General features: G+C 48.3%; 1 protein-coding gene across 1 annotated transcript in view; it reads left to right on the forward strand.

Moving 5' to 3' along the window:
• Positions 1-2,617: 2,617 nt before the first annotated feature.
• LOC122919832 (1-phosphatidylinositol 4,5-bisphosphate phosphodiesterase zeta-1-like) overlaps positions 2,618-27,173 on the forward strand; it is a 138,991-nt gene continuing 114,435 nt past the window's right edge. Inside the window, exon 1 of the mRNA XM_044269022.1 lies at positions 2,618-2,674. Within this exon, the coding sequence (XP_044124957.1) occupies positions 2,618-2,674 (57 nt within the window). The remainder of the gene's footprint in view (positions 2,675-27,173) is intronic.

A 27,173-nucleotide genomic window follows, 5' to 3' on the forward strand; every position in this document is an offset into this window, starting at 1 on the left:
AATTTATTAATATTCTAGATTCTTCCTAGTCGGGGAAACCACAAATATTTTTAACCTAGATTCTTCCTAAACGGGAAATCACAAAATTCTCAACCTAGATTCTTCCTAATTGGGAATTCATAAAAAAAAAAATGCAAACTAAAAGTCATCCAATTAGGGGAACTCAAACCTATATAATATAGATTCTTCAGAATAGGGGAACTCAATACTATATATAATCTGGATCCTTCCGATCTGGGAATACAATCCTTCCTTTTTCTAAAAACTCTAGTCAGAGTCTGTAATTGTAGAGTAGGAGACACTTGCGCTGCAATAGGGTACTCACTGTCACTGGTGTGTTCACCAGAGATTCCGCTGCCTGGTATTGGGGGTGAGTGTCCCACCTAATCTCACCATTAGTAAGTCACTAATAGCTATACCTGCTGGTAGAATACCGGCGCTGGCATAGTGAGGATAAAAAGATAATACATATAAATATACAAGGCTCTAATTAGGAGGCCTGTATATTTATATGTATTATCCTTTTATCCTCACTATGCCAGCGCCGGTATTCTAGTCAGAGTCTGGCTGGGACCGAATTCTACATCACAGGATATGCAACTATCAGCTGTCTAACAACTTCCGCTTAGTCCCAGCATGTCCTACCACATGAAAAGCCACACAAAGAAGGAATACTCAAAGGGGTTCTTTCATCTAAAAGACAGATCAGCTATAATTTGAACCCTTCTATCGCGATAACACCAATTCAACTCTTGAGAACCCACAAAAACGGAAGTTTCAGAGGAGAATCGTAAGAAATAAATCTTTCTTACCTTGCCGGCAAGTGATTTCGTCTGATGGTTCCGTTTAAGTCGCTCTTGTGGCATTTGAATCGGACGTTAAGCAAGCTGTCCGCCCACCCAAAGGTTGCCAAATTGTCAGCGCAATTCATGTGTCTTGTTTGTGTGGTGCCAAATCAATTAGAACTATAAGTATGTGTACACCATACTGCTTTCATGAGACCAGACACACAGTTGGTTTCATGAAAGCATCGTCTCATCCCCCCCCCCCCCGAGCCATGGTAGAAGAGAACTTTATTCACATTACATTGACTTAAATAGCAGACATGACATCAGAAAAGGGGTGTTCCTTAAGAAGAGACTATTGGCTCCTTAACCTGATAGGAGTGGTTCAGCAACTTCAACTGAGCTCATAGGTATATTTAAAAACTGTAATGTAATCCCCATTTTCCCCCTCCCTTATTGACCTTCTCATACATATGGTTTTCTGCCATCTAGTGGACAAAAATGTGTACTACAGAATGTTCACACCACATTATATAGAGATATAAGGCCCATCTCTCACAGGTAAGAAAGACACAGGAGTGTGGTGTGAGAACCGACCCACAACAGCCAATAGCCTCCATGGATCCCACAGGTGATGATCGGATCGAGATCTGGGAATTTAAAGACAAGTCGTCACCTTGATCTCTTCATGTTCCTTCGGATACCATCCACTTGACGCCAGGAGCCAAGGTTTTCAGCAGAGCATTGCTCAGAACATCACACTGAGTGCCATGTTCACCAGGTAAGTGGCACACATCACCTGGCCGTCCACATGATGTAATGCGATTTATCAGACCAGGCCTTCTTTCCATCTTAGGTGGTTTTGGGAGTGGAGAGAGGTCAGACTGGACACTGTGATAGGTATGGGACTACATAGCCCCATACAGGTCAAGCTGCAATACCCTGTGTGTCCTGACACCTTTCTATTAGAGTTGAGCTAAGCAATACATTCAAAGCAGAATTCAGTCCAGAGTTTTGTTTTGTTACCTATAGCGTTACCTTAAATACGTATAACAGGCAGTGGTAATTTATCGCCTTGTATATAACTGTGCAGCAGAGCGAAATTTATCATGGCTAATCCTTGCTGTTACCTGAAGCGTTAAATTACACCTGCCTGTAATATGGATTTAATGTATCGCCCTGTACATAACTGTGCAATGAAACAAAATCTATCATAGCTAATCCCTTCTGTTAGCTGTAGCATTACGTTAAGTCCATATAACGGGCAGGTGTAATTTATCGCCCTGTACATAACTGTGCAGTGGAGCAGAAATTATCATGGCCAATCCGTTCTGTTAGTGATGCAGTTTTTGTACACTATGGCCAACAGACAGTTACCTGAGCCTCCAAAGGAATAGGCAGTGGCAAAAATGTTGCTGTTACCTGCACAAGTGGCAGGAGAAGAAGGAGGGGTAGCAGCTGCAGCAACCGACCAGAGCTGCCAGTGTCATCCAGTGGTCATGTTTTGACAAACAATCTAACTGTATTGGAATGGTTGACTCGCTCTTCAACATCATCTTAAGTGACAACAGATATGCGCAGCCAGGAATCAGTGGGCTCCTCTGACACCACGCTAAGTTGACATGGCCCAGGAACTACCTCTATGCCCTCACCTGTCCTGAACCTGCAGATTGCTTTTGCTGCTACTTCTGCTAACCAAGTAATGTATGCCACCGGCTCTGCTCCGCTTTTCAGCGACAATGAGCTTTGTGAGGACAGTCAGCAGTTACAGGCCAGCCCAAACTTGGAGGAGAGGCCTGCTGTGGACTCCTTTAGGCATGCAACTTCCGGTGATGACAGTCGAGTGGGAGCAGATGTTGCGAGAGGTCATGGACATGCGCAAGAGACAGGTGAGGGTGACACAAGTGACGACCATACATTTGTAGAGGATGATGTAGCTGATCACACATGGGAGTCAGGTGAAAAGAGGGCATTATCATGACCAGGTTATTGTCTCTTCTATTGGGGAATAACTATTACTGAAAACCACCCCAGACCTCCCTCGTTCCAACTCAATACCTCACGCATAATGAAGACACGGAGACCGATTTAGGATTTAATGGCCACAGCAGCCGTTTATTCCCAAATATTGGATACTTAACCATCAATAACACATCAATCAAATAAAATAACATTAAATAACAATAATACAGTATTCTCTTCCCCCCTGACGGTGAAGGCCCTCTAAGCCCCAACTTTATCAACACGCACTTGTCCAGACTGGCGCCTCTGTACTGCCTCCAGCCATAAAACGCCAGCTCGGAGACCAACCGACACCTTCTCCACGAGCCAACAACACCAACCATGGGAGTCCAGCCCCCCACCTTTGAGGCCCTCCCATCCTCCATAAGCATCAGTGTCACCAACTTCGAGGACCTCCCCCCGCCCCGACTGCCGCGACATAGGAACACCCAGAAGTTCGTCCTACCCCTGTCCTGTCCCTGTACCGTTATTATTATTATTTTAAAGTTAGGTGTCGCCCACCCCATAATATCTATATAGGGCGGGAGGGCGGGAGTTCTCTGGCCAGAATCCAGGTACTGACCGCTCTGACATGTCCTATTTATCAATTAATCGCCCGCCTTTTCCTAAGTCCTCCCACCCCTCTCCCCGCCACACTTACATTTTAAATTTATTAACCCTATGCTTGCCAGCCCCTCTGTAGCCAAAATCCTGTCATGTCGGCCTCCCCTAATGGTGGCCCAGTACGACCTCCCTTGACAAGGTTATTGTCTATTCTATCGGGGAATAACTATTACTTAAAACCACCCCAGACCTCCCTCGTTCCAGCTCAATACCTCACGCATAATGAAGACACGGAGACCGATTTTGGATTTAATGGCCACAGCAGCCGTTTATTCCCAAATATTGGATACATAACCATCAATAACACATCAATCAAATAAAATAACATTAAATAACAATAATACAGTATTCTCTTCCCCCCTGACGGGGAAGGTCCTCGGAGCCCCAACTTTATCAACACGCACTTGTCCAGACTGGCGCCTCCGTACTGCCTGCAGCCGTAAAACGCCAGCTCGGAGACCAACTCACGGACGCCTTCTCCACGAGCCAACAACACCAACCATGGGAGTCCAGCCCCCCACCATTGAGGCCCTCCCATCCTCCATAAGTATCAGTGTCACCAACTTCGAGAACCTCCCCCCGCCAACGACGCCCAACCTGACCTCCAACCTCAGGCTTGCGAGTCCTTCCACAATCCTAGCGCTTGCTCTACGCCTTACTGCAACCCCAAAGACCAGAGATCAATACCAACAGCATTGGAGTGAATGCCATCTGCCCTCCAAAAAGCACCCACGCCCCGTTCCAATTCAGAATGGCGAACCGCTACAGCCCCATTCCTGGCCATACATTTTCCCATCATCCTATTGACCTTGATCTGGGCTTTATTAAGGCGCTCCACTGAACGAGCTCCACGCCACACCTTCCGCGGCACAATATCAGACCAAACCGTAATAGTACCTGGAAATAATGACCACAAATGAAGAAAATCTAATTTTATATCCGGTATTAGTTCTCAGATCGGCCGAACCCCTAAGTCGTTTCCCCCAACATGCAGAACCAGCACATCCGGGGGCCTAGTCAACCGCACGTACCTGTGGACCTCTCTTATCACCCCTTCCCACAACATGCCTCTTACCCCAATCCACCGGACTTCAGCTACCTCCCTATGCAAGCCCAGTTGGCGACCATCAGGGCGCACGTTAGCCCGAAGAGCACCCCAAAACACGAAAAAGTGACCAAGTAACCACACCAAAGCTGGATTTCAACCTGCAAAACACAACAAGGACACAACATAGCAACAGTCAGTACATGCGATATTCAACAGAAACCTAGACGCACATAAGAACGGAAACGGACAGATTCCCACCTCCCTATTTTCTTAATGATCTCATCACTCAAACCCGCCCTTGCTGCTTCCGTTGCCGCACCAATGCAAAATGAATGACTCGTAAAATCGGTAGCTCCCATACCCAACTTGAGTATGCAGCGTTTAAACACTTCCACAAACTGGTAACGCAATAAATAGGATCCGTCTTCATGAGTTAACAGCGGGCCACCCGCGGATGTCCCCATCTCACAATACTCCCGCAAGCACCTGACCGGGCACGAGAGACAACCTGGCACTTCAAATAACCACACGCAGCTACCTCTCCCTTCTCTATCTGTTTTAGACCTGCGAATACGAATGACCACCCTGTCATGAGACAAGACGACATTATCTCTCAATAATCCCCCACCTATCACCTGCATGCTCCTACATACCAGTTCCCCCAACCGAAAATCTCCAAAGAAGGCTAGTGAAAACGCCACCCGAAATAGCTTCACTTCTCAAGGTGAATGACAAACCACCTCTAGTTGCCTACCAATACGCAACAGAAGTTGAAAGGAAACCGGCCTACGTCTATCAGCTGGACGTGGGCCGCGCCTCCAACCTTTTAACACTTGCCTGACTAGAAACTCCTTTGTAACGTCTGGCCACTGTCGTAGCTTAAAACCAAACGCGATTCCCGCTATCCATTTGTTCAGGCGCCCAACCGACCAGCCAGCCTCCTTGACATGCCCCCAAAAAAGTAATAGCGGGACCTCCTCTTCGTCCACTGGGACCCCTAAATCGGAACACCACAACTGCCAATCATGCCAAGCTTTACCGTACGCTACCCACGTCCCGGCACTCATGGAATCCTGCAGCAACCGACCTATGGCCCCTCCAACAGCTCCCACATGGACTCCGGACATTGCATTCCCTCAAGCTCTGCATCCGGCATCAGCTGCCGAAACCGCTCTCACTGCGAACGAGAAAGTGCATCCGCAATACAATTAGAGACCCCAGGCACATGTACCGCAACTATCCAAGCATTCAACCTTAAGCAGATTAACACTGCTGCAGCAAGCGAACAACAGGCGGAGAGTACGCCGTCATCCCATTTATGATCTTCACTACTCCCAAATTGTCACAGTGGAAACGCAGCTTTTTATCCCTAAAGAGATCCCCCCACAACACCATCGCAAGCACATCGGGAATAGTTCTAAGAGCACCAGATATCTAACCCATCCTCGGCCAGCCCAGTCCTCTGGCCAACTGCCTGCACACCACTGGCCATGACAATAAATCCCAAAACCGGATCCCCCAGCTGCATCTGAAAATAGGTCAAAATCAAAGTCATCAACCACCTCACTCATAACTAAAGATCTACCGTTAAATTGCTGTAAAAAATCGTCCCAAACCCCTAGATCCCCTTTGAGCTCCTTACCTAAGCGAATGAAGTGATGCGGGGCCGTGACACCAGCCGTAGCCCCCGCCAATCGCCGAAAAAATATCCTCCCCATGGGCATGATCCGACATGCAAAATTGAGTTTACCGAATAACGACTGTAAATCCTTCAATCTAATTTTGGGGGACCGCCCAGCCTTATCCACAACCTCAAATCTAACAATTTATCATCTGGCAGCCGACATTCTAGCCTCTCAGTGTTGATCACAATACCTAAAAAACTCAATTCCATTGTGGGGCCCACCGTTTTTTCCTCCGCTAGTGGCACCCCAAACGAACTAAAAATCGACCTAACCGTATTTAATAATAACAAACAAACCCTGGAGCTCCAGATAGTGTATAATGGTAGAACAACCTAACACGTCGGCTACCACCCACTCCAAAAAAGAGCTGAAAGACTCGAAATATGCACAAGACACAGAACAGCCCATTGGTAAAGACCTATCCACAAAATAACCACCCCGCAAAATAACATCCCAACAAGTGCAAACTATCTGGGTTAACAGGCAATAGGCGAAACGCCGCCTCAATGTCCGCTTTTGCCAATAACGCCCCTGCCCCTAAACGCCGAACCCAATCAACCGCCGCGTCAAATGAAGTGTAGATCACCAAACATAAGTTCGGATCAATACCGTCATTGACCGACGCCCCTTTTGGGTAGGATAGATGATGAATGAGCCTAAAAGAATTAGGCTCTTTTTTGGGAACTAACCCTAACGGTGATACTCTTAAATTAGCAAAAGGCGGCACTTCAAACAGGCCATCCATGCATCCCAAGGCCACCTCCCTTTTCAACTTCTGAGTTACCACTTCTGGGTGTCGCAAGGCCGAACGCAAATTCTTCTGCACAGGAACAACCAGCAAGGGGGCAGAGGGAATATGAAAACCGTCCGTAAAACCTAACCTCAAGAATTCGGCCGCGACCTGATCCGGGTATCTACTTAGAAAGGGGGCCATCCTTCCCACCCGCACTGGTGTCAGGCCCTTTTCCACTAGATTCCCACCCTCTTTGTCTATTGGCCCTAAAGCAACGGTTAAGTCCATGGTTACCGCCGCAGGAGGAACACTCGTGTTTGAAATGACATTTTTGGCCAAATTTGCAGTTACCTTCGTTAAAGAGGAAACATAATCCCTTTGCGGAAGCGACTGCAAATGATGATTGACCAGATCCGCCTGACTCCCCCCGAAAGGACTGGGACAGGCGCACCGGTACCATTACCCGCATCCACAGCCCAATGTCCTTATGGTCCCACCGAATGTAACTCCGCACCGCCATCCTCTGTCTGAACTGCTCATCATAGCGTATCCAGCCCGTTCCCCCATAGACCCGAAACGCTTCCCCTATAGCGTCCATCTAGCAAAATAAAGCCGATCACACTGGCCAAGATCGCAAATGCTTGAAGCCAGTTAGTGAACGTGCGTGGCATTAAACGGAACCTATGCTTCTCATCCTCCTCTTTTTTCCCCTCATCCTTTTTACACCTGTCCAGGTTAAAACGCTCCAGGGGGAGTAGTGAAAGAATATCCACATACTCCCCCTTCCAGATACATTCACGCACGTCCTGTTTTAAATGCGCCCCTAACGGCCCTTCAAAACAAACGTACACTTCACCCCGTGCAGTATCGTCTAATTTAAACCCTGTCATCCTCCCTCCCCGCCTGTACCGACACTGAGACCACCTCACCCGACCTCTCAACTGCATTATTAGCACCAGCGCCTACTACCCCATCAGGCCCCCCAAACGCACTGTTATTTCCAACCGCCGCACCGGCAGCTCCCGCCACAGTTCCGGGCACTCCACTGCTCCCCACAGCATTCACACCAGGCGACCCGCTGTCCCCCATACCAGACCCCCCAGACACCCCGCCTCCCGCAGCTCCTACCCCCCATGCCGCAACCGGTGACACCCCTGTCGCCCCCAAACCGGACATCCAACCCGCCAGACTATAAAAAAGCTGTCCTAACCCCCTACCTAAATCTGCTTGCGGCCCACCCAATCCCCCAGGGCCTATCCTGAATAAGTCATGTGTACCCCCAGTGGCCTCACCTAGCTGCCGGGGGGCTGTGGACCCTGCAGCTGAAGATCCTGCGTCCAGAAGGTCGTTCCTCTGCTCTGGTTGGTCTTCTCCACTGTATCTCTGCCATGCCGCTCCTGCTGGATCCCGCATTCCAGCAGGGTCAGTGCTGGATGCGAATGTGGCGACGCATTCCCTCAGTGGTGAAGCTGCTGGCATCCTGTGCACATCCCCGGGATCCCTGCGTACAGCTGCGTCCGACTGGTTCCTACTCCCACGCGGGGCGGCCTCCCCTAGGCTTCCGGGATCCGCCACTCCTGGTCCTGATTCCCTGCTTGGAGGAGCCGGGGGGGTTTTCCGCCCGCCCGATAGTAGGCCCCGCCATGCACCTGGATTCCTCCCGCACCGGGAGGTGCTGTTAACAGGCCCTGCTCCAGCCTCCCGGCGCGAAGGGTCCCCGGAGGGGCTCTGCACTCTGCGCCTGGACCTGGGGGTCTCTGGGCTCAGGCGCGCCGGCGGCCGGACCCGCCGCGGCCGTCTAGCTGGTGGCGGTGAGCTGGTGTTACTCACCGCCACCCCGTGCATTACACCGGACACTTGTTCCTGCAGCCATTCGGGTCCCCTCTCGTCCGCCGCTGCCCGCAACTGCTGGATGAGCGCCTCCACCGCCTGCATGCTGTCGGTCAGTTCTCTGGCCAGAATCCAGGTACTGACCGCTCTGACCCGTCCTATTTATCAACTAATCGCCCGCCTTTTCCTAACTCCTCCCCCCTTCTCCCCGCCACACTAACATTTTAAATTTATTAACCCTACGCTTGCAAGCCTCTCTGTAGCCAAAATCCTGTCATGTCGGCCTCCCCTAATGGTGGCCCAGTACGGCCTCCCTTGATCAGAAGTGAGGGTGGCAACATGCCCGTTAGACAGCATGGGGGAAGCAGTGGGAGATCTGTAGCCAAATGTGGGAGGATTACACTGTCTGCTATTCGGGAGACTACCAGTAAGGGACACTCAAGCAGTGCACGGGTTCATAAAAGCAGCGGCAACCAGATGGAATTGTAAAATGCACTTATGTATGTGTCTTTTAATGAGGTATATATACATCAGGTGGAATTGTACAATGCACTTTGTATGTGTCTTTTAATGAGAAATTAGTCCTCTGCTGGGGATAACATGCTTCATTGTTATGTTAAACCTTAAAATTCAATAAAATTGTTTAAACATAAAAGCAGCGGCAGGCAGACATCACGCAATGGTGGGCGAAAAATGCCAATCATCGTCAGTGTGGGAATTTTTCACCAAGTCACTGGGGGACATTAGCATGGCAGTATGCAGGATTTGTGGGCAAACGATGAGGCGTGGCGAGGGTGTTAATGTTATCATGAGGGCCCTGCGTCAACACATGGAGCATCACCATGAAGTGGAGTCAGAAATCGATGCCACTCATTTAGTTTTAGAGCCTGATGCAGCACCCACTGCATCTCCCACCGGCCCGTACCCCTCTCAAGCAGTCAGGGCGTATCAACGTCAGCAGAAGCAAGCTGTCGTTCCTTCCCATGGACATCAATGTCTATTGCTCCTGATGCTCATTCTCTAGCTTGTTTCCACAGCAATCAATCACCGAGGCGATTGCAAAAAGACAACAGTATGTGTGCACTTATCCAACGGGCAAGAAGCTGAATGTGCACCTGGCCAAGTGGCTGGTACTACAGTCCCTCCCTTCCCTTGTAGTTGACTTTGCACATTTCAGAGAACTGATGGCTTGTGCCCACTCAAGGTGGAGAGTCCCAAGCCGACATTACTTTTCCAAAAAAGCTGTACCAGCCCTGCACATGTACATTGGGCAGAAGGTGGGCCAGTCCTTGGGCCTCTCAGTATCTGATACAGTTCACGCTAGCGCTGATGTATGCAGCTGTGACTATGGTCAAGGACAATATATGTCGTTCACAGCCCATTGGGTAAATGTGGTTCCGGTCCAGGCACATCAGCAACTTGGCCAGATGATGGTAATGCTGCCTACGCATTGTGATGTTGGAATTTCTGTACCAATGTCCTCCTCTGCCTCCTCATCCTCCACCTTGTCCTCACCCTCCAATGTAGGAACAGTTCACAGTGGTCCTTGAGCATATCACTTATGCAAAGCTAGGCATTGTCACACGGTTCTGCACCTGGTCAGCCTGGGCAAATGGAGCCATACCGGGGAGGAACTGCTAAGTGTCATCAATAAATAAATCAAACACTGGCTGTCTCCTCGCCAACTGGAGATAGGAACCATGGTTACGCATAACAGGAAGAACATTAAATTCTGCGCTGCGTCAGTGAGGGCTGATCCATGAGCCCTGCATGGGACACGTCTTCAGTCTCATTGTCACATGGTTCCTCAAGTCTTCCACTGACCTGTAGGAGCTGTAAAAATGTCCAGAAAACTGCATGCACTTCAGCTACTCTTACCGTGCAAAACACCCCCTCCTTGACCTGCAAAGGCAAAATGCTGTTCCCCAACTTTGCCTGATATGTGACATTTCCACCTGTTTGAAATCCACGTTCCATATGTTAGAGCGCCTGTATGAGCCGAGGAAGGCGGTCAATGATTTCTTAATACTGCAGACGGACAGGTCTACTCTCTGGTGAGACTCCCAGGTTAGCCAGTGGCAGCTCATGCGTGACACATGCCATTTGCTCAGGCTCTTTGAGGAGGCCACTGTATTTGTCAATTGGCAGAACTACGGGATAAATGATGTCATTCCACTCCTTCATGTCTTGGAGAAGATGCTGGCAAATATTTTTGGGGAGGAGAGAGAAGTCATGGCGCCTACATCTCACAACCACCTGAGCCCTGAGAAGAATGAACTGGCAGAGGAAGAGGAGGACATAAACGGCAAGGAATTTTAGACACAACTAGGTGGTTTATCTGCACGAGCATGAGGAGCTGAAGGGCGATGACGAAGACGAGGCAGATGACCAGGGGCGTTGCTAGAGTCTGGAGAGATCCGTGGCACGCCCCCACCCCATGGCCCTCATCACCACCGTGGGGGGGGGGGGCTTCACAGTAGTTATTAACTCCTTTCAGTAGTCCCCCCTTCAGTGAATGGGGGACTGCTGAATGGGGTTAATAACTACAGTGAAGGGCCTAGCCGTCTGGGCAATCCCACAGATCCCCCATAAGTGTCATCCACCACAGATCCCCCATAGGTGTCATCCACCACAGATCCCCCATAAGTGTCATCCACCACAGATCCCCCATAAGTATCATCCACCACAGATCCCCCATAAGTGTCATCCACCACAGATCCCCCTTAAGTGTCATCTGCAGTGTCCCAGGGGGTCAGTAGTGTAACTTTAGGTATGCTGGGCTTTGTAGTGCAGGGTAACCCACTAACCTGGGACTCACTGTCGTCTTCAAACGGGTCAGCACTGGAACAGGCAGGTGATGAATGTCGTGACGCCAGTGCCAATTGAACGGTGGCACGCCGTTTAATGATAGGTGGAATAATGGAGTAACTCAGGTATTCATACAACAGGTCAACTTTACTGCATGGATACGTAATAGGGTAAACAGCCAGTTAATACAGTTCCAGAGTTATTTCACCCTTTATCATGCAGTTAACAGTGGAGGTTCAAGCTTTCACTTACAACAAGGTTAACTTCGAGACAGGCCTCCTAGGATCCGGGCTTTCCTCTAACTCTACTTGCAGTAATACTCTCAAGGTCCAGACAACTAATTCTTGGTAATAACCCTTGAGCAAATACTTGGTAGAGGTCTTCTTCCCTCCTGACGGTTGGCTCTGCCTTTGGAGTTCTTCAGGTATCACTGACCTGGAAAGCTGGGTGAGTAGGACCCTACACACCAGAGATGCAGTCTCAGCACTGCCGACTGAGCTCTGAACCTCTCAACACTGAGTCTAGAAACTTCTCTCCCTCCTGGGCTAGGCCCTAGCCTATTTATACTGAACTGGGGGCTCCCTCTGCTGGCGATGACAAGGATTGCCTGAAGCAGGCCTGACTAGCTTAAAGCGAAATACACATTACAATCTAGCAGTGTCGGGTAACATACCCGTATGCTGCACATCCACCACAGATCCCCCATAAGTGTCATCCACCACAGATCCCCCATAAGTGTCATCCACCACAGATCCCCCATAAGTGTCATCCACCACAGATCCCCCATAAATGTCATCCACCACAGATCCCCCATAAGTGTCATCCACCACAGATCCCCCATAAGTGTCATCCACCACAGATCTCCCATAAATGTCATCCACAGATCACCTCCCCGCCCAGCGCCGCCTCTTAGCTAATTTATTCACTTCACTTGCCTGTGTAATCTCGCACTGGCAGAGGCATCGTCGAACGAGGTGTGCTGGAAGACGGCGCATGCGCACTTCGCTTGACGATGCCTCTGCCAGTGCGCCTGTGCGAGATTACACAGAGGCAAGTGAAGTGAATAAATTAGCTAGGAGGCGGCGCCATGGAAGTAAGCGAGCAGCGCAGTATTTGCATATTTACTCACGCTATCAAGAGGTGGATTTCGGTAACAGTTGATTGCAGGTTTAGCTTGAAGGGTTATTGTACGACCCCATAAAAGTACATTTTGGGAGTGAGCTGCTGACTTGGCCACAATGCTGGGTGTTCATTAGCACCGCACTGATGGACAGACTGGTTGCTACGTAGCAGTCATCTGCCGGCCCTGCATTCGGGGCACTGGACAAAACATCCGGGGCTCCAGCCCCAAATGTTTTGACCTAACGACGCCCGTGCAGATGACCCCGACAGACCGTGGCAGTATGCAGTGGACATGGAGGCAGGGAGGTCCTCTGAGTCTCTTGCACAAATGGACAGATGCATGCTTTCCTGCCCGGCCAGCAGTGTGGCATCAGAGCAAGTGTTCAGGGTGGCAGGGGGCATAGTTACCCCTAAGAGAACTTGCCTTTACTCCCTAAGTGTTGAGAGACTAACCGTTGTAAAGATGAATCAGGCGTGGATCAACCAGGATTTCCAGATGTCGGTGCCTGATGCAACAGCATAGATCATTCTACCACTAATGATTATACTGCAGTGTGCTGCCTCACCGGAATATTCATCACAATGGGCCGTTACTTCTGGCCACGTGCTACCAGTGTTGGACTGGGCTGTCTAGAGCCCCCCAGTGAAATGTATTTTGGGGGCCCGCCATATGGATACATCCAAATATTACCTCCTCACACAACAGCAGACAGCAGCAAGACGCTAGAAGATTATTAATTATCGGGTTCTTGCAGCAACTTTGAGAAGACATGTCCCTGAGAAAGGGTGACACTGGCTGTCCTGCCTCTGTACCGATAAGTCATCTCTATAATAATAATAAACTGGGTAATTTCTTAAGTATCTGCCCAGTTTTCTTTTTTTTTATGAACTTAGGCTGGTTGAGGTGCTGTACACAGCCTATCTATATGTAGTGCAGTAAGTCTACTGTGTTATGTGCCACTTGTGCAGGGGGTGAATGACAAGGGGCCCCTGAGGGATTCTCCTGTACCGCTGGGGGACAGTCCGAGCTTGGTCATCCTTAAGATAGGTCATCAGGTCATCAGTTATAAACTCTGGATTGTTAGCTTTAATACAAGACATGACATAGATCTCAACCGGCTAGATGTAGCAGAGCTGAAGTTATAATTTAAAGGGAATCTCTGCTTTAGACAACCTCTAGTTGTCAGAAAGTTCCCTTTAGGCCCCTTTCACATGGGCGAGTTTCCCGCGTGGGTGCAATGCGTGTGGTGAACGCATTGCACCCGCACTGAATCTGGACCCATTCACTTCAATGGGGCTGTGCAGATGAGCGGTAATTTTCACGCATCACTTGTGCGTTGTTTGAAAATCGCAGCATGTGCTATATTCTGCGTTTTTCACACAACACAGGCCCCATAGAAATGAATAGAGCTGCGTGAAAATCGCAAGCATTCACAAGCAAGTGCGGCTGCGGTGCGATTTTCATGCATGGTTGCTAGTAGATGATAGGGATGAGCAACCCTGGACCCCATTAAAGTAAATTCACTGTATTATTTTCCCTTATAACATCTTCTATCTTCATTCAGCAGGACCAGCGCTGACGTCACCACGCTCACCGTGTGGTGAGCGCGATTACGTCATCAAAGGTCCTTTTGCAGGTCCTGAAAGAAGAAGAAAGAAGATGATGCCGGCTGCACGATCAAGTGGATGAGGTGAGCTAATTTTATTTATTTTTTTAACCCCTCAAGGCACATGTTACTAAGCATTCTGTATTAAGAATGCTATTATTTTCCCTTATAACAATGCTATAAGGAAAAATAATAAAGTCTACACAACACCGAACCCAAACCCGAACTTCAGTGAAGAAGTTCGGGTCTGGGTACTACATGCACTCGCGCAAAAAAAAACTGAACAACGCAATAGCAGTCAAAACTGACTAAACTTGCTTGCAAAATGGTGCGAGTTTCACTGAACGCATCCGGAGCCAATCCGTCATGCTCGTGTGAAAGAGGCTTTAGTGTTATTGAAAGACCAAACTGTGAATATGTCACCCCACAATCCAACCAAAATATTTTCTGGCCAAAGTCAAAGTTGTATTTACTGATTAGATTTCCCTGCAAAAGGCAGCAAAATGTTTTTTTAAGAGCATTGCAAGTGATCAGCAAACAAATGTGACTAGTGCAATGACTTTAAAGAGGACCTTTCACCAGAATAAAACTTCTAAACTAACTATACAGACATGTAGAGCGGCGCCCAGGGATCTACCTGCACTTACTGTTATACCTGGGCGCCGCTCCGTTCTCCCGGTATAGCCTCCGGTATCTTCATAGTTAGGCTCCACCCAGGGGAACCTGCCGGCGTCTCATTCTCCCATGCTGCAGCGCTGGCCAATCGCAGCGCTCAGCTCATTGTCTGGGAGAGAAAAAAGCCTCTCAGGCTATGAGCTGAGTGCTGTGATTGGCCAGCGCTACAGCATGGGAGAATGAGGCGCCGGCAGGTTCCCCTGGGTGGAGCCTAACTATGAAGATGCCGGAGGCTATACCGGGAGAACGGAGCGGCGCCCAGGTATAACAGTAAGTGCAGGGAGATCCCTGGGTGCCGCTCTACATGTCTGTATAGTTAGTTTAGAAGTTTTATTCTGCTGAAAGGTCCTCTTTAAATAACATAAAAATAAAATAATCTTAATCTAGGAGGTGGAGGTCCATATGAAGTAGGAGGTTGAGGAGGCAGTGGATGTGGCGGTGTAGGTGGAAGCGGCTTTGGAGGAGGAGGAGGTAGCCAACCCTGGTATTTCTTTTATTTTTTGTTGTTGTTTAAATTAGGGTACACTCCAAAACATTGTTTTATTTTTTATATTTCCCAATGAGAAAGTGTGCTGGATTATAACAATGGCTGCTTAGTGCCGGTATGCATATCTATTCTGCCCAAGGTACGGACAAGTCCTCTGGGATACCTTCCTGGTTCATTTTAATGAACGTGAGCTTGTCCACATTGGCTGTGGACAGGTGGCTGCGCTTGTCTGTGATGACGCCCCCTGCTGTGCTAAACACACATTCAGACAATACACTGGCTGCAGGGCAGGCCAGCACCTCCAAGGCGTAAAGGGCAAGCTCAGGCCATGTGCCCAATTTGGAGACCTAGAAGTTGAAGGGGGCAGACCCATCAGTCATTACGTGTAGGCGTGTGCAAACATACTGCCCCACCATGTTGGTGAAATGCTGCCTCCTCTAAGACGTTCCATATCAGCTGGTGTTGCTTGTTGTTGTGGCGTGCTGACAAAGCTTTTCCACATTTTGGCCATGATAACCCTGCCTTATGAGGTGCTGGCGGTGCCCCGGCTGCATTGGCGACCTCTTCCTCTGCCTTTGCCTTGTGCTTCCACTGTGCGCCGCTGTCAGGTGGCAATGCCATCAGAAGTGCGTCTACCAGCGTGCGCTTGTACATCTTCCGATCACGCTCCAGTGACGGAATTAAGGACGATACGTTGTCCTTGTAACAGGGATCCAGTAGCATGGCCATCTAGTAATCAGCACAAGTTAGAATGTGGCCAACTCGGCGGTTGTTGCGGAGACACTGCAGCATGTAATCGCTCATGTGTGCCAGGCTGCCCAGAGCAACGACAAGCTGTTCTCTGTGGGAGGTGTACCATCTGTGTTCTCTGTATCCCCCCAGCCACGCACCAGTGATGCCCATGAGCTGGTTTGGGTGCCACCCTGCTGTGAACACGGTTCCTCCTCCATCTCCTCATCCTCCAGAACAGTGCCCTGGCTGGACAATTGTGTATCTGGCGTAAGTTGGTGCAGGAATCCACCCTCGGAGCCACTTGTGAATGACTGGCCTGAAACCCTTGTAAATGATCCCTCTTCCTCCTCCTGTGCTACATCCTCTTCCATCATCGCCCAAAGCGTTTTTTCAAGGAGGAATAGAAGGGATAGTAACGCTGAGAACGGCGTCATCAGCACTGGCCATGTTGGTGGAGTACTTGAAACAGCACAACAAGGCACACAGGTCTCGCATGGAGGCCCACTCATTGGTGGTGAAGTGGTACTGTTCTGCAGAGAGACTCACCTGTGTCTGCTGCAGCTGAAACTCCACTATCATCTGCTGCTGCTCTCACAGTCTGGCCAGAATTTGCCAGGTGGTCGCATATGAGGCGTGAGAGGGAAGGCCGAAGTTACACTGTAGCCCTGACAGGCAAGCAGCAGCAGGGTGAGAACACCGAAAGCGCGCACAGATGCCCCACACTTTCTGCAGCAGCTCTGACATATTGGGGTAATTTTTCAGGAATTTCTGCACCACCAAAGTCAGCACATGTGCCAGGCAAGGGATGTGCATCAAACCTGCTAGGCCCAGAGCTGCTACAAGATTTCACCCATTATCGCACACCACCAGGCCGGGCTAGAGGCTCACTGGCACCAACCAATCGTCATAGAGTTGAGCGGACACCTGGATGTTCGGGTTCGACGGGTTTGGCTGAACTTCACAAAAAAGTTCGAGTTCGGGTCCCGAACTTGACCCCGAACCCAAACCCCATTGAAGTCAATGGGGACCCAAACTTTAGAGCACTAAAATGGCTGTAAAAAGGTAATGGAAAGGGCTAGAGGGCTGCAAAATGTGGTTAAGAGCATGGTAAGTGCCCTGCAAACAAATGTGGATAGGGAAATGACTTAAAAATAAAAAATAATAATCTTGATCTTGGAGGACGAGGTCCATATGGAGTAGGAGCTGGAGGAGGCGGTGGATGTGGCGGTGTAGGTGGAAGCGGCGGTGGAGGGTGAGGAGGTTGCCTACACTGCTTTTTGGTTTTATTTTTTATTGTTTAAATTAGGGTACACCCCAAAACATTGGGAAATATAACCTTTATAACTCCCTCCAGCCGTGCTAAACAAACGTTCAGACAATACACTGGCTGCAGGGCAGGCCAGCACCTCCTAGGGCAGGCTCAGGCCATATGCCCAATTTGGAGATCCAAAAGTTGAAGGGGGCAGACCCATCAGTCAGTACGTGTAGGCTTGTGAACACATACTGCTCCACCATGTTGCACGTCCCCGTGATGTCAACGATCCAATTGGATATCTGCTCTCAACTTTCGATGTTCTTTTCTGCACCTACCATGTTGATCACGGTTAGTGGCGAATCAGGGTTCCACGCCGGAGAGGGAGCGTGAGAAAGGGAGACCACATCCAAGGGAGGTCAATGGCTGCAATGTGATCAAGCTGAAATGTGGGACAAGTTATTAAAGCAGAAGGATCGAATGAAAGGTCCAATTAAATTTTTGAAATTTAAGTCCCTGTCACCTATGCAGAGCAGGGGTTTTTCATCGCCAGAAATGGGTTAATGTCACCCACCAATGGAACAGATGATTTTTAAAAATTTCGGTCCCTTTCGCCTACGCAGAGCAGGGGTTTATTCACAGCAAAAATGGTAAAATGTCACCCAAGAATGCAACAAAAAAATTGTTAAATTTATTAACTTGTCTACTAGTCAGAGCAGGGGTATATCACAGCCAAAAATTGGTGAATGTCACTCGAAAATGTAACAGACAATTTAGTGAAATTTGTTTACCTGTCTACTAGGTAGAGCAGGGGTATATCACAGCCAAAAATTGGTGAATTTTACCCAAAAATGTAACAGACAAATTAGTGAAATGACATAAAATAAAATACGTACAAATACAAAATAATAATCTTGATGTATGAGTTGGAGGAACATATGGAGGAGGAGGTTGAGGAGGCAGTGGACGTAGCTGTGTAGGTGGAAGCGGCGGTGGAGGAGGACGAGGTAGCCAACACTGTTTTTTAGTTTTAATTATTATATATATTTTTTTTATTAGGGTACACCCTAAAAGAGTGAGAAATATAAAAAATACAGCAATGAGCAATTGCGCTGAAGTATAACAATGGCTGGTTAGTGCAGGTATACATGTCTATTCTGCACAAGGTACGGACAAGTCCTGTGGGATCCATGTCTGGTTCATTTTAATAAACATGAGCTTGTCCACATTGGCTGTGGACAGGCGGCTGCGCTTGTCTGTGATAACGCCCCCTGCCGTGCTAAACAAACGTTCAGATAATACACTAGCTGCAGGGCAGACCAGCACCTCCAAGGCGTAAAGGGCAAGCTCAGGCCTTGTGCCTAATTTGGAGACCCAGAAGTTGAAGGGGGCAGACCCGTCATTCAGTACGTGTAGGCGTGTGCACACATACTGCTCCCCCATGTTGGTGAAATGCTGCCTCCTGCTAAGACGTTCCATATCAGCTAGTGGTGCTGGTTGTTGTGGCGTGCTGACAAAGCTTTTCACATATTCGGCTATGCCAACCCTGCCTTCTAAGGTGCTGGCGGTGCCCCAGCTGCGTTTGCGACCTCTTCCTCCACCTCTGCCTTTGCCTTGTGCTTCCACTGTGGCCCCGCTGTCAGGTGGGAATGCCACCAGCAGCGCGTCTACCAGCGTGCGCTTGTACTCGCGCATCTTACGATCACGCTCCAGTGACAGAATTAAAGACGGTACGTTGTCCTTGTAACGGGGATCCAGCTGCGTGGCCACCTAGTAATCAGCACAAGTTAGAATGTGGGCAACTCGGCAGTTGTTGCAGAGACACTGCAGCATGTAATCGCTCATGTGTGCCAGGCTGCCCAGAGGCAACGACAAGCTGTCCTCTGTGGGAGGTGTATCGTCTGTGTCCTCTGTATCCCCCCAACCACGCATCAGTGATGGCCATGAGTTGGTTTGGGTGCCACCTCCTCCATCTCCTCCTCCTCATCCTCCACTACAATTGTGTACTTGGCGTTTGTGGGTGCAGGAACCCACCCTCGGAGCCACTTGTGAATGACTGGCCGGAAACTCTATGAAATGATCCCTCTTCCTCCTCCTGTGCCACATCCTCTTCCCTCATCGCCCAAAGCGCTTTTTCAAGGAAGCATAAAAGTGGGATAGTAACGGTGAGAACAGCGTCATCGGCACTGGCCATGTTGGTGGAGTTCTCGAAACAGAGCAGCAAGGAACACAGGTCTCGCATGGTGGTGAAGTGGTGCTGCACCTCAGAGCGTGCTGCAGCTGAAACTCCACTATCGCCTGCTGCTGCTCGCACAGTCTGGCCAGCATGTTAAAGGTGGTTGCATATGAGGCGGTGAGTAGGAAGGCCGAAGTTACGTTGCAGCACCGACAGGCGAGCAGCAGCAGGATGAGAACGCCGAAAACGCACACAGGCGGCCCGCACTTTTTGCAGCAGCTCTGACATATAACATCTCTCTCTAGTAGTTATAGCCTGTAATATTATTATGCTCCAGAAATACATCCAGGCCCCTCTTGAATTCCTTTATTGTACTCACCATCACCACCTCCTCAGGCAGAGAGCTCCATAGTCTCACTGCTCTTACCGTAAAGAATCCTCTTCTATGTTTGTGTACAAACCTTCTTTCCTCCAGACGCAGAGGATGTCCCCTCGTCACAGTCACCGTCCTGGAAATGAATAGATGATGGGATAGATCTCTGTACTGACCCCTGATATATTTATACATATTAATTAGATCTCCTCTCAGTCGTCTTTTTTCTAAAGTGAATAACCCTAATTTTGATAATCTTTCAGGGTACTGTAGTTGCCCCATTCCAGTTATTACTTTAGTTGCCCTCCTCTGGACCCTCTCCAGCTCTGCTATGTCTGCTTTGTTCACTGGAGCCCAGAACTGTACACAGTACTCCATGTGTGGTCTGACTAATGATTCGTAAAGTGGTAGGACTATGTTCTCATCACGGGCACCTATGCCCCTTTTGATGCAACACATTAACTTATTAGCCTTGGCAGCAGCTGCCTGACACTGTTTTTTGCAGCTTAGTTTGCTGTTTATTAAAATTCCTAGGTCCTTTTTCATGTCAGTGTTACCGAGTGTTCTACCATTTAATAAGTATGGGTGACTTGCATTATTCCTTCCCAAGTGCATAACTTTACATTTGTCAGTGTTAAACCTCATCTGCCACTTCTCTGCCCGAACCTCCAGTCTATCCAGATCCCTCTGTAGCAGTATACTGTCCTCTGTAGTATATACACAGTATACTGTCCTCATCAGTGTTAATTACTTTACACAGTTTAGTGTCATCTGCGAAAATTGATATTTTACTATGCAAGCCTTCTACAAGATCATTAATAAATATATTGAATAGAATAGGGCCCAATACTGACCCCTGAGGTACCCCACTAGTGACAGTGACCCAATCTGAGTATGTACCATTAATAACCACCCTCTGTTTTCTATCACTGAGCCAGTTACTTACCCACTTACAGACGTTTTCTCCCAGTCCGAGCATTCTCATTTTATTTACTAACCTTTTATGTGGTACAGTGTCAAATGCTTTGGAGAAGTCCAGATATACGACATCCATTGATTCACCGCTGTCAAGTCTAGAACTTACCTCCTCATAGAAACTGATTAAATTAGTTTAGCATGACCGATCCCTCACGAAGCCATGCTGATATGGCGTTATTTGCTTATTTCCGTTAAGATGCTCTAACATAGCATCTCTCAGAAAACCTTCAAACAGTTTACCCACAACAGATGTTAAACTGGTCATGAAGGTTGTGCTCAGGTTGAGAAAGTTTATGCCTCGCTTCAGGCTCTGATTGCACAGCGTGCAAACCACTCGTGTCTTGTCGTCAGCACATTGTCTGAAAAAATGTCACACCAGGGAACTCCTTGGAGCTGGCTTTGGTGTGCTCGGTCCCATGCTCCGTTGGGCAGTAGCATGCGTTTTGTCTAGGGGATAGGCACTCCGCTTTTGCACCCTGCTCCCTCTTCTGCTGTGTTGGTGGCTCTGTGCGACCACTGCCTCTTCCTCCGACCTACACAGGTCACTTGCATGACCTTGATTCCATGTGGGGTCGAGGACCTCATCGTCCTCCACATCATCTTCCACCCAGTCTTCAACCCTGCCATTCTTGTCGGTGGCACACTTTTGAAAGCCACAGTAGTTGGCACCTGTGTTTCGTCATCATCCGAGACGTGCTGCGGTGGTCCTCCCATGTTCTCATCTTGGCTGATTTGCAAGAGGTTAAGGTGAAAGACTGATGGACATCGGCTGCAGGTGCTAACTCTGATCTTTCAGCAGGAGACTGGGTGGGAGACAATGTGAAGGAACTGGAGGCACTGTCAGTAACCCACAGATCGACCACATCCTCTCCCTGCAACAGGAGCTCCACCAGCAGCACCATGTCCGGGGCCATGTCCCTTATTCGATGCTCTCCTCATTCTCCGCAAATTTAGGATGTTGCCCAAAATGGGTGCTTTTTTTAATAACAGAATAGAACACCAGTATCTAAAGTGTGTATTTCACACTGACAAATGCAGAAAAGGCATCAAATTTTTTATTTTGCCCAAAATGGGTGTTTTCTGAAACCCAGAATATTATTGCTGTATTTCAAGCTTGTATCTCACACTGACAGATGCAGCCAAGGCCGCACATTTTGTATTTTGCCCAAAATGGGTGTTTCTTTAAACCCAGAATATTATTGCAGTATTTCTAGCTTGTATGTCACGCTAACAAATGCAGCATAGGCCCCAGATGTAGGATATTGCCAAAAATAGGTGTATTTTTAAGCCCAGAAAATTATTGAAGTATTTCAAGCTTATCTTTCACACTGACAGATGCTGCAAAGGCACCAGATGTAGGATATTGCCAAAAATGTGAGTTTTTTCAAACCCAGGATATTATTGCAGTATTTCAAGCTTGCATCTCACACTGATAGATGCAGCCAAGGCTGCAAATTTAGTATTTGGCCCAAAATGGGTGTTTTTTTTTTTATAACAGAATAGAACAACAGTTTCTAACGCGTGTATTTCACACTGACAGATGCAGCAAAGGCTGCAAATTTAGTATTTTGCCCAAAATGGGTGTTTTTTAAATAACAGAATATAACACCAGTATTTAACGCGTGCATTTCACACTGACAGATGCAGCCAAGGCTGCAAATTTAGTATATTGCCCGAAATGGGTGTTTTTTTAAACCCAGAATATTATTGCAGTATTTCTAGCTTGTATGTCACACTAACAAATGCAGCATAGGCCCCAGATGTAGGGTCTTTCAAAAAGTAGTTGTTTTGGCGGCTCGGGTGCTGTCCGCATCCATTGCTCTGCTACGCGGCCCCGCTAAAAAAATATAACATGTCCTATTCTTGTCTGCGCTTTGTGGACAAGAATAGGCATTTGTATTGACGGACGCCTGTTCCGCAAATTGCGGAAGGCACATAGGTGGCTTCCGTTTTTTGCGGACCGCAATAAACGGAATGGTCGTGTGCATGAGGCCTTAACAAGCACTTCAGATTAAAGATTCTTTCCTATTCTCTCCCTCACAGCAGCAGCATCCTATCCCTACACTAATCAGAGCAGAGTGACGTGCAGTACTACGTGACTGCAACTTATATAGAGGCTGGGTCACATGCTGCACTAGCCAATCACAGCCATGCCATTAGTAGGCATGGCTGTGATGACTTCTAAGGGCACAAGAGTAAAACGCTTGTTGATTGGCTGCTCTGCAGTCTTTCAAAAAATGCTATTAACTCACCGAACACCGAACTCAAACCCAAACTTTTACTGAAAATTTCAGTTTCGGGTCCGGGGTCCAAAAATCCTAAAGTTCGGTATGAACTTTACAGTTCGGGTTCGCTCAACCCTAGTTGTGAATCTATCATTCACTACTTGGACAATTTTTTGTGTATCGCCCCCCTGGGATCGCAGGTTTGTGCCTTGTTGTTGCACATGAGTTGGCTGTTTAATTAGTTTGGGGTCCCTTTGGTGTAAGAAAAGAAGATGGGTCCTGTAAAGGAATTAAGTTTTCTGGGGAGAGTGCTTAATACGATTAAGATGGAGTGTAAATTGCCCGTGGATAAGTTGGAAGACTTGAGAAGTGAGGTAGCGAGGGCTCAGCGTTTAAAGAAGATACAATTGCGCAACCTTCAGTCACTGCTAGGTAAACTTAATTTTGCCTGCCGGATCATGTGTATGGGGAGGGTTTTTAGTAAATGTTTAGCGGGGCTGGCGGAGGGCGTGGTTGCGCCACTCCATTATATTTGTTTGGGAAAGGAGTTGCGAGTGGACTTGCAGGTTTGAATCTCCTTTTTGGAGAGGTGTAACGGTCGCTCGCTGTTTATGGGCGAAGTAGTGGACGCGTTTAACTTCGAACTGTTTACGGACGCAGCGGGGAGCTGTGGTTTGGTGTTTTTTTGCGGGGGTCAATGGTGCGCCGAGTGTTGGCCAGTTACGTGGGTGGAGCAGGGCTGGGTGAAGAACTTAGCCTTGCTAGAACTCTTTCCAATTGTGGTGGCGGTCATGTTATGGGGGGAGAGTTTTCAGAATAGGAAGGTTCGCTTCCATTGTGATAACTTGGGGGTGGTTCAGGTAATAAACGGGTTGACGGTGTCATTGCCGTTAGTGGTATGGCTGCCTGTTACAGCGGCTGGTATTGGACTGTCTGTCACTTAATGCTACATGGGCTACATGTGTAAAGGCGTGGCAACATTGGGAAGAGTGGTGTAGGAGGCTGGATGCGGGGAGCAGGTATTTAGAGCTTCCGTTATTGATGTTGGTTGGGCATTGTAGGAATGAGGGTTGGTCGGTGAGCAAGATGAATAGTCTTATATCGGGGTTGGCATTCGGGTTTAAACTGAGGAACATGAAGGACTTTACTAAATCGTTTCTGGTGGTTCGGGCATTGAAGGGTTGGCAGAGGTTATCCGTTGTATCTGGGATTATGGGGCAAGGGCAACTGTTGGGTCGTTACCAATTTTGATGCATGCTGATGGATCATTTTTGTTGCGTTTTCAATTTTCAGCTGTTTTCGCAAAGTGTTTAGATCGGTTGGGGTTGGTTCGAGCGGGGTATTCAAGCCATTCATTTCTAATTGGGGCGGCGACGGAGGCGGCTAGGTGGGGTCTGGGGGATGAGGTTATATAGCGGATTGGGCGTTAGGAATCTGTGCGCTTTAGGTCATCCATTTTTTTAAATCGCTTATAATTTAGGTATTACAGGGTGTTTTTTGTTAGTGGTTTGTGTAGGCGTTGTTGGCAGTATTGTTCTTTGCTTTACTTATCTCGTCACAGGTGCAGGGCCCGTGCTGGTGTGTATATTAGGACATTCATATGTCTTTTGGGGGGCAGTCCGGGCAGCGGTTCGACCGGATGGTCAGCAGCTAGGTTTAGATCGTGCGGCTGTTTTGGTAAGGTGGTTGGGTCATAGGGGCATGGTCTGGAGTGGTGTGCTGCCAGAGGTTCACTGCATTGTTCGGTTGAATAGGGCTCCCGACATGTTGGTAATTTACATGGGCCAGAATGATTTGGCGGCATGCCCCTTTAGGGAACTTGTGAGGGACATTAAATTTGACATGTTGCAGTTGTGGTCATTGTTTCCTTGTTGGTGACATAGCCCTGAGGAAGGTCTGGAGTGATGCTAGGTCGGTGGAGGTGGTAAATAGGGCCAGAATTAAGGTTAATAGATTTATAGGGGGCGTTTTATGGCCAGAAATGGGGCTGTTGTAGTTAGGCATGTGGAACTTGAAAAGGGGGTCAGAGGTTTTTGGAGGTCAGATGGGGTGCATCTGAATGCAGTTGGGCTGGACATGTGGTGTTTGTCATTGCAGGACAGGATTGAGACAGCTGTGAGGATGTGGAGGGACGCACAGAGTTATTGGGTCAAATCTGTGCACTAGTGGCGGTGGGGGGTCCTTGAAGTTGGTTACATTTGCAGGAGAGGACATTGGGAGGGCTCCACGGTTGGTGCTGGAATCCCATTATAGGGCTTTGAAAGGATATGGAACGCTGGGTTGGGTAGGTATTGGCAGGGTAAGGGGTTGAAACAAAATGGAGTAGGTAAGTATGGGAGGGGTGATCGGTGAATAACCAATACCCCCGTCAAGTAATGGTCCGACTGGGGGGCAGAGCACTTAGGGTAGGCCTTCATGATGGAGGGTTTGGTTTAGGGAGCCCCCAGGGAATAGGGATTGGAGGGAGGGGCCAGGTTGGACGGGCAGCTTAGCTTCAGGGAGCAGGGATTGGGCAAGTCAAATAGAGAAGAGGAGCTGGGGGGTTAAAAGGCAATGTAGGGGTGAAGAGAACATTGGGAGGGCTCAACGGTTGGGGCTGGACTCCCATGATGGGCGAGCTGTTGTGTCGGATTAAAGGGTCATTCAGTGGTGCTTCTGAGCTGGCGGGAAACGGCTGGAGGCAAGATGGCTTACCCCGGTGGGGCAAATCTGTTTTGGGGCTTCAAGGACCTCCCCCGTTAGGAATGGTCATTTGTTATAAGGTTATGTTTACGAATATTTATATAATTTATGTTAATAAACAGCTGCTGTGGTCAATTTATTCCAGCCTGGTGTCCGAGTTTTATTATGGGGGTTTGAATAGGTATGGAACGCTGGTTTGTGTAGGTATTGGCAGGGTAAGGGGTTGAAACTAATTGGGGTCGGTAAGTATGGGAGGGGGCGATCTGTGAATAACCAATACCCCCATCAAGTTGTATGTGTCCTACCTGTACACTGTATATAGAGATGTGTGACACCCCCCTTCCCTGTACACTGTGTATAATTATAATAATGTGACCCTCCAGTGCAGAGGATCACACATCTCTATATACGGTGTACGGTGGAGGAGGGGGTCCCCACATATCACTGTATACAGTTTATAGGGGGTCACACATCTCCATATACAATATACAGTCGTGGGGGTCACATATCACTATATACAGTGAGGGGGGTCACATATCACTGTATGGGGGGTTGTCACATATCACTACATACAGAGTGCAGGAAGGAGAGGACACACATTTACAGATGAGACCAGTGACTGCTGTTGATATCCCTGACCTCTGCCATGCTGACAGCTTACAAGGGGTTAAAGCTAGTGAACTGTTGGTCTGGCTGTCGGGGTCATTTATTGCAGGATGAGGTGACAGTTTGATTGCCACTATTTTGGGGTACATATGACTTTTTAATTGCTTGCTATTACACATTTTGTGATGTAAGGTGACATATATATATATATATATATATATATATTTTGTGATGTATGGTGTGAAATATATATATATATAAAATATAAAGCTGAGTGTATGTGTGTGTGTGTATGTGTGTGTGTGTATGTCCGCTAAAGGAATCTGCACCGTCGCATTTACAATCACGAAATTTGGCACTCCGGTACATCAGGTGTCCGGGTCGGTTTTAGACCGGGTCTCAGCTCTCTTGGACGTACCGTTCCTGAGATATTCCCCAAAAATGCATTAGCCAATAGAAGCCTGGTCACATGACCCTTATCAGCCAATAGAAGCTCGCAGGCCGTTACCCTTCACACACACACACACAAACAGTCTTACTCAGGTTTCCATAACAACAAATAGTGCACCATAGGAGAGTTCATCATGGATGACAAATATCCTTTGGTTATACGTGACTTATGAGGCCACTGGCTGAATATAGGAAACCATAATGTGTGAAGGACATGGAAGAGCCTGAAGGCAGAGGTTTAGTAGAAGGGGATGGTGTTTATATTCTTCTGGACAGAATTGCTTGATGGTTGAA

The sequence above is a fragment of the Bufo gargarizans genome, chromosome 9, assembly GCF_014858855.1.
Source record: "Bufo gargarizans isolate SCDJY-AF-19 chromosome 9, ASM1485885v1, whole genome shotgun sequence".
Classification (NCBI taxonomy): Eukaryota; Metazoa; Chordata; class Amphibia; order Anura; family Bufonidae; genus Bufo; species Bufo gargarizans.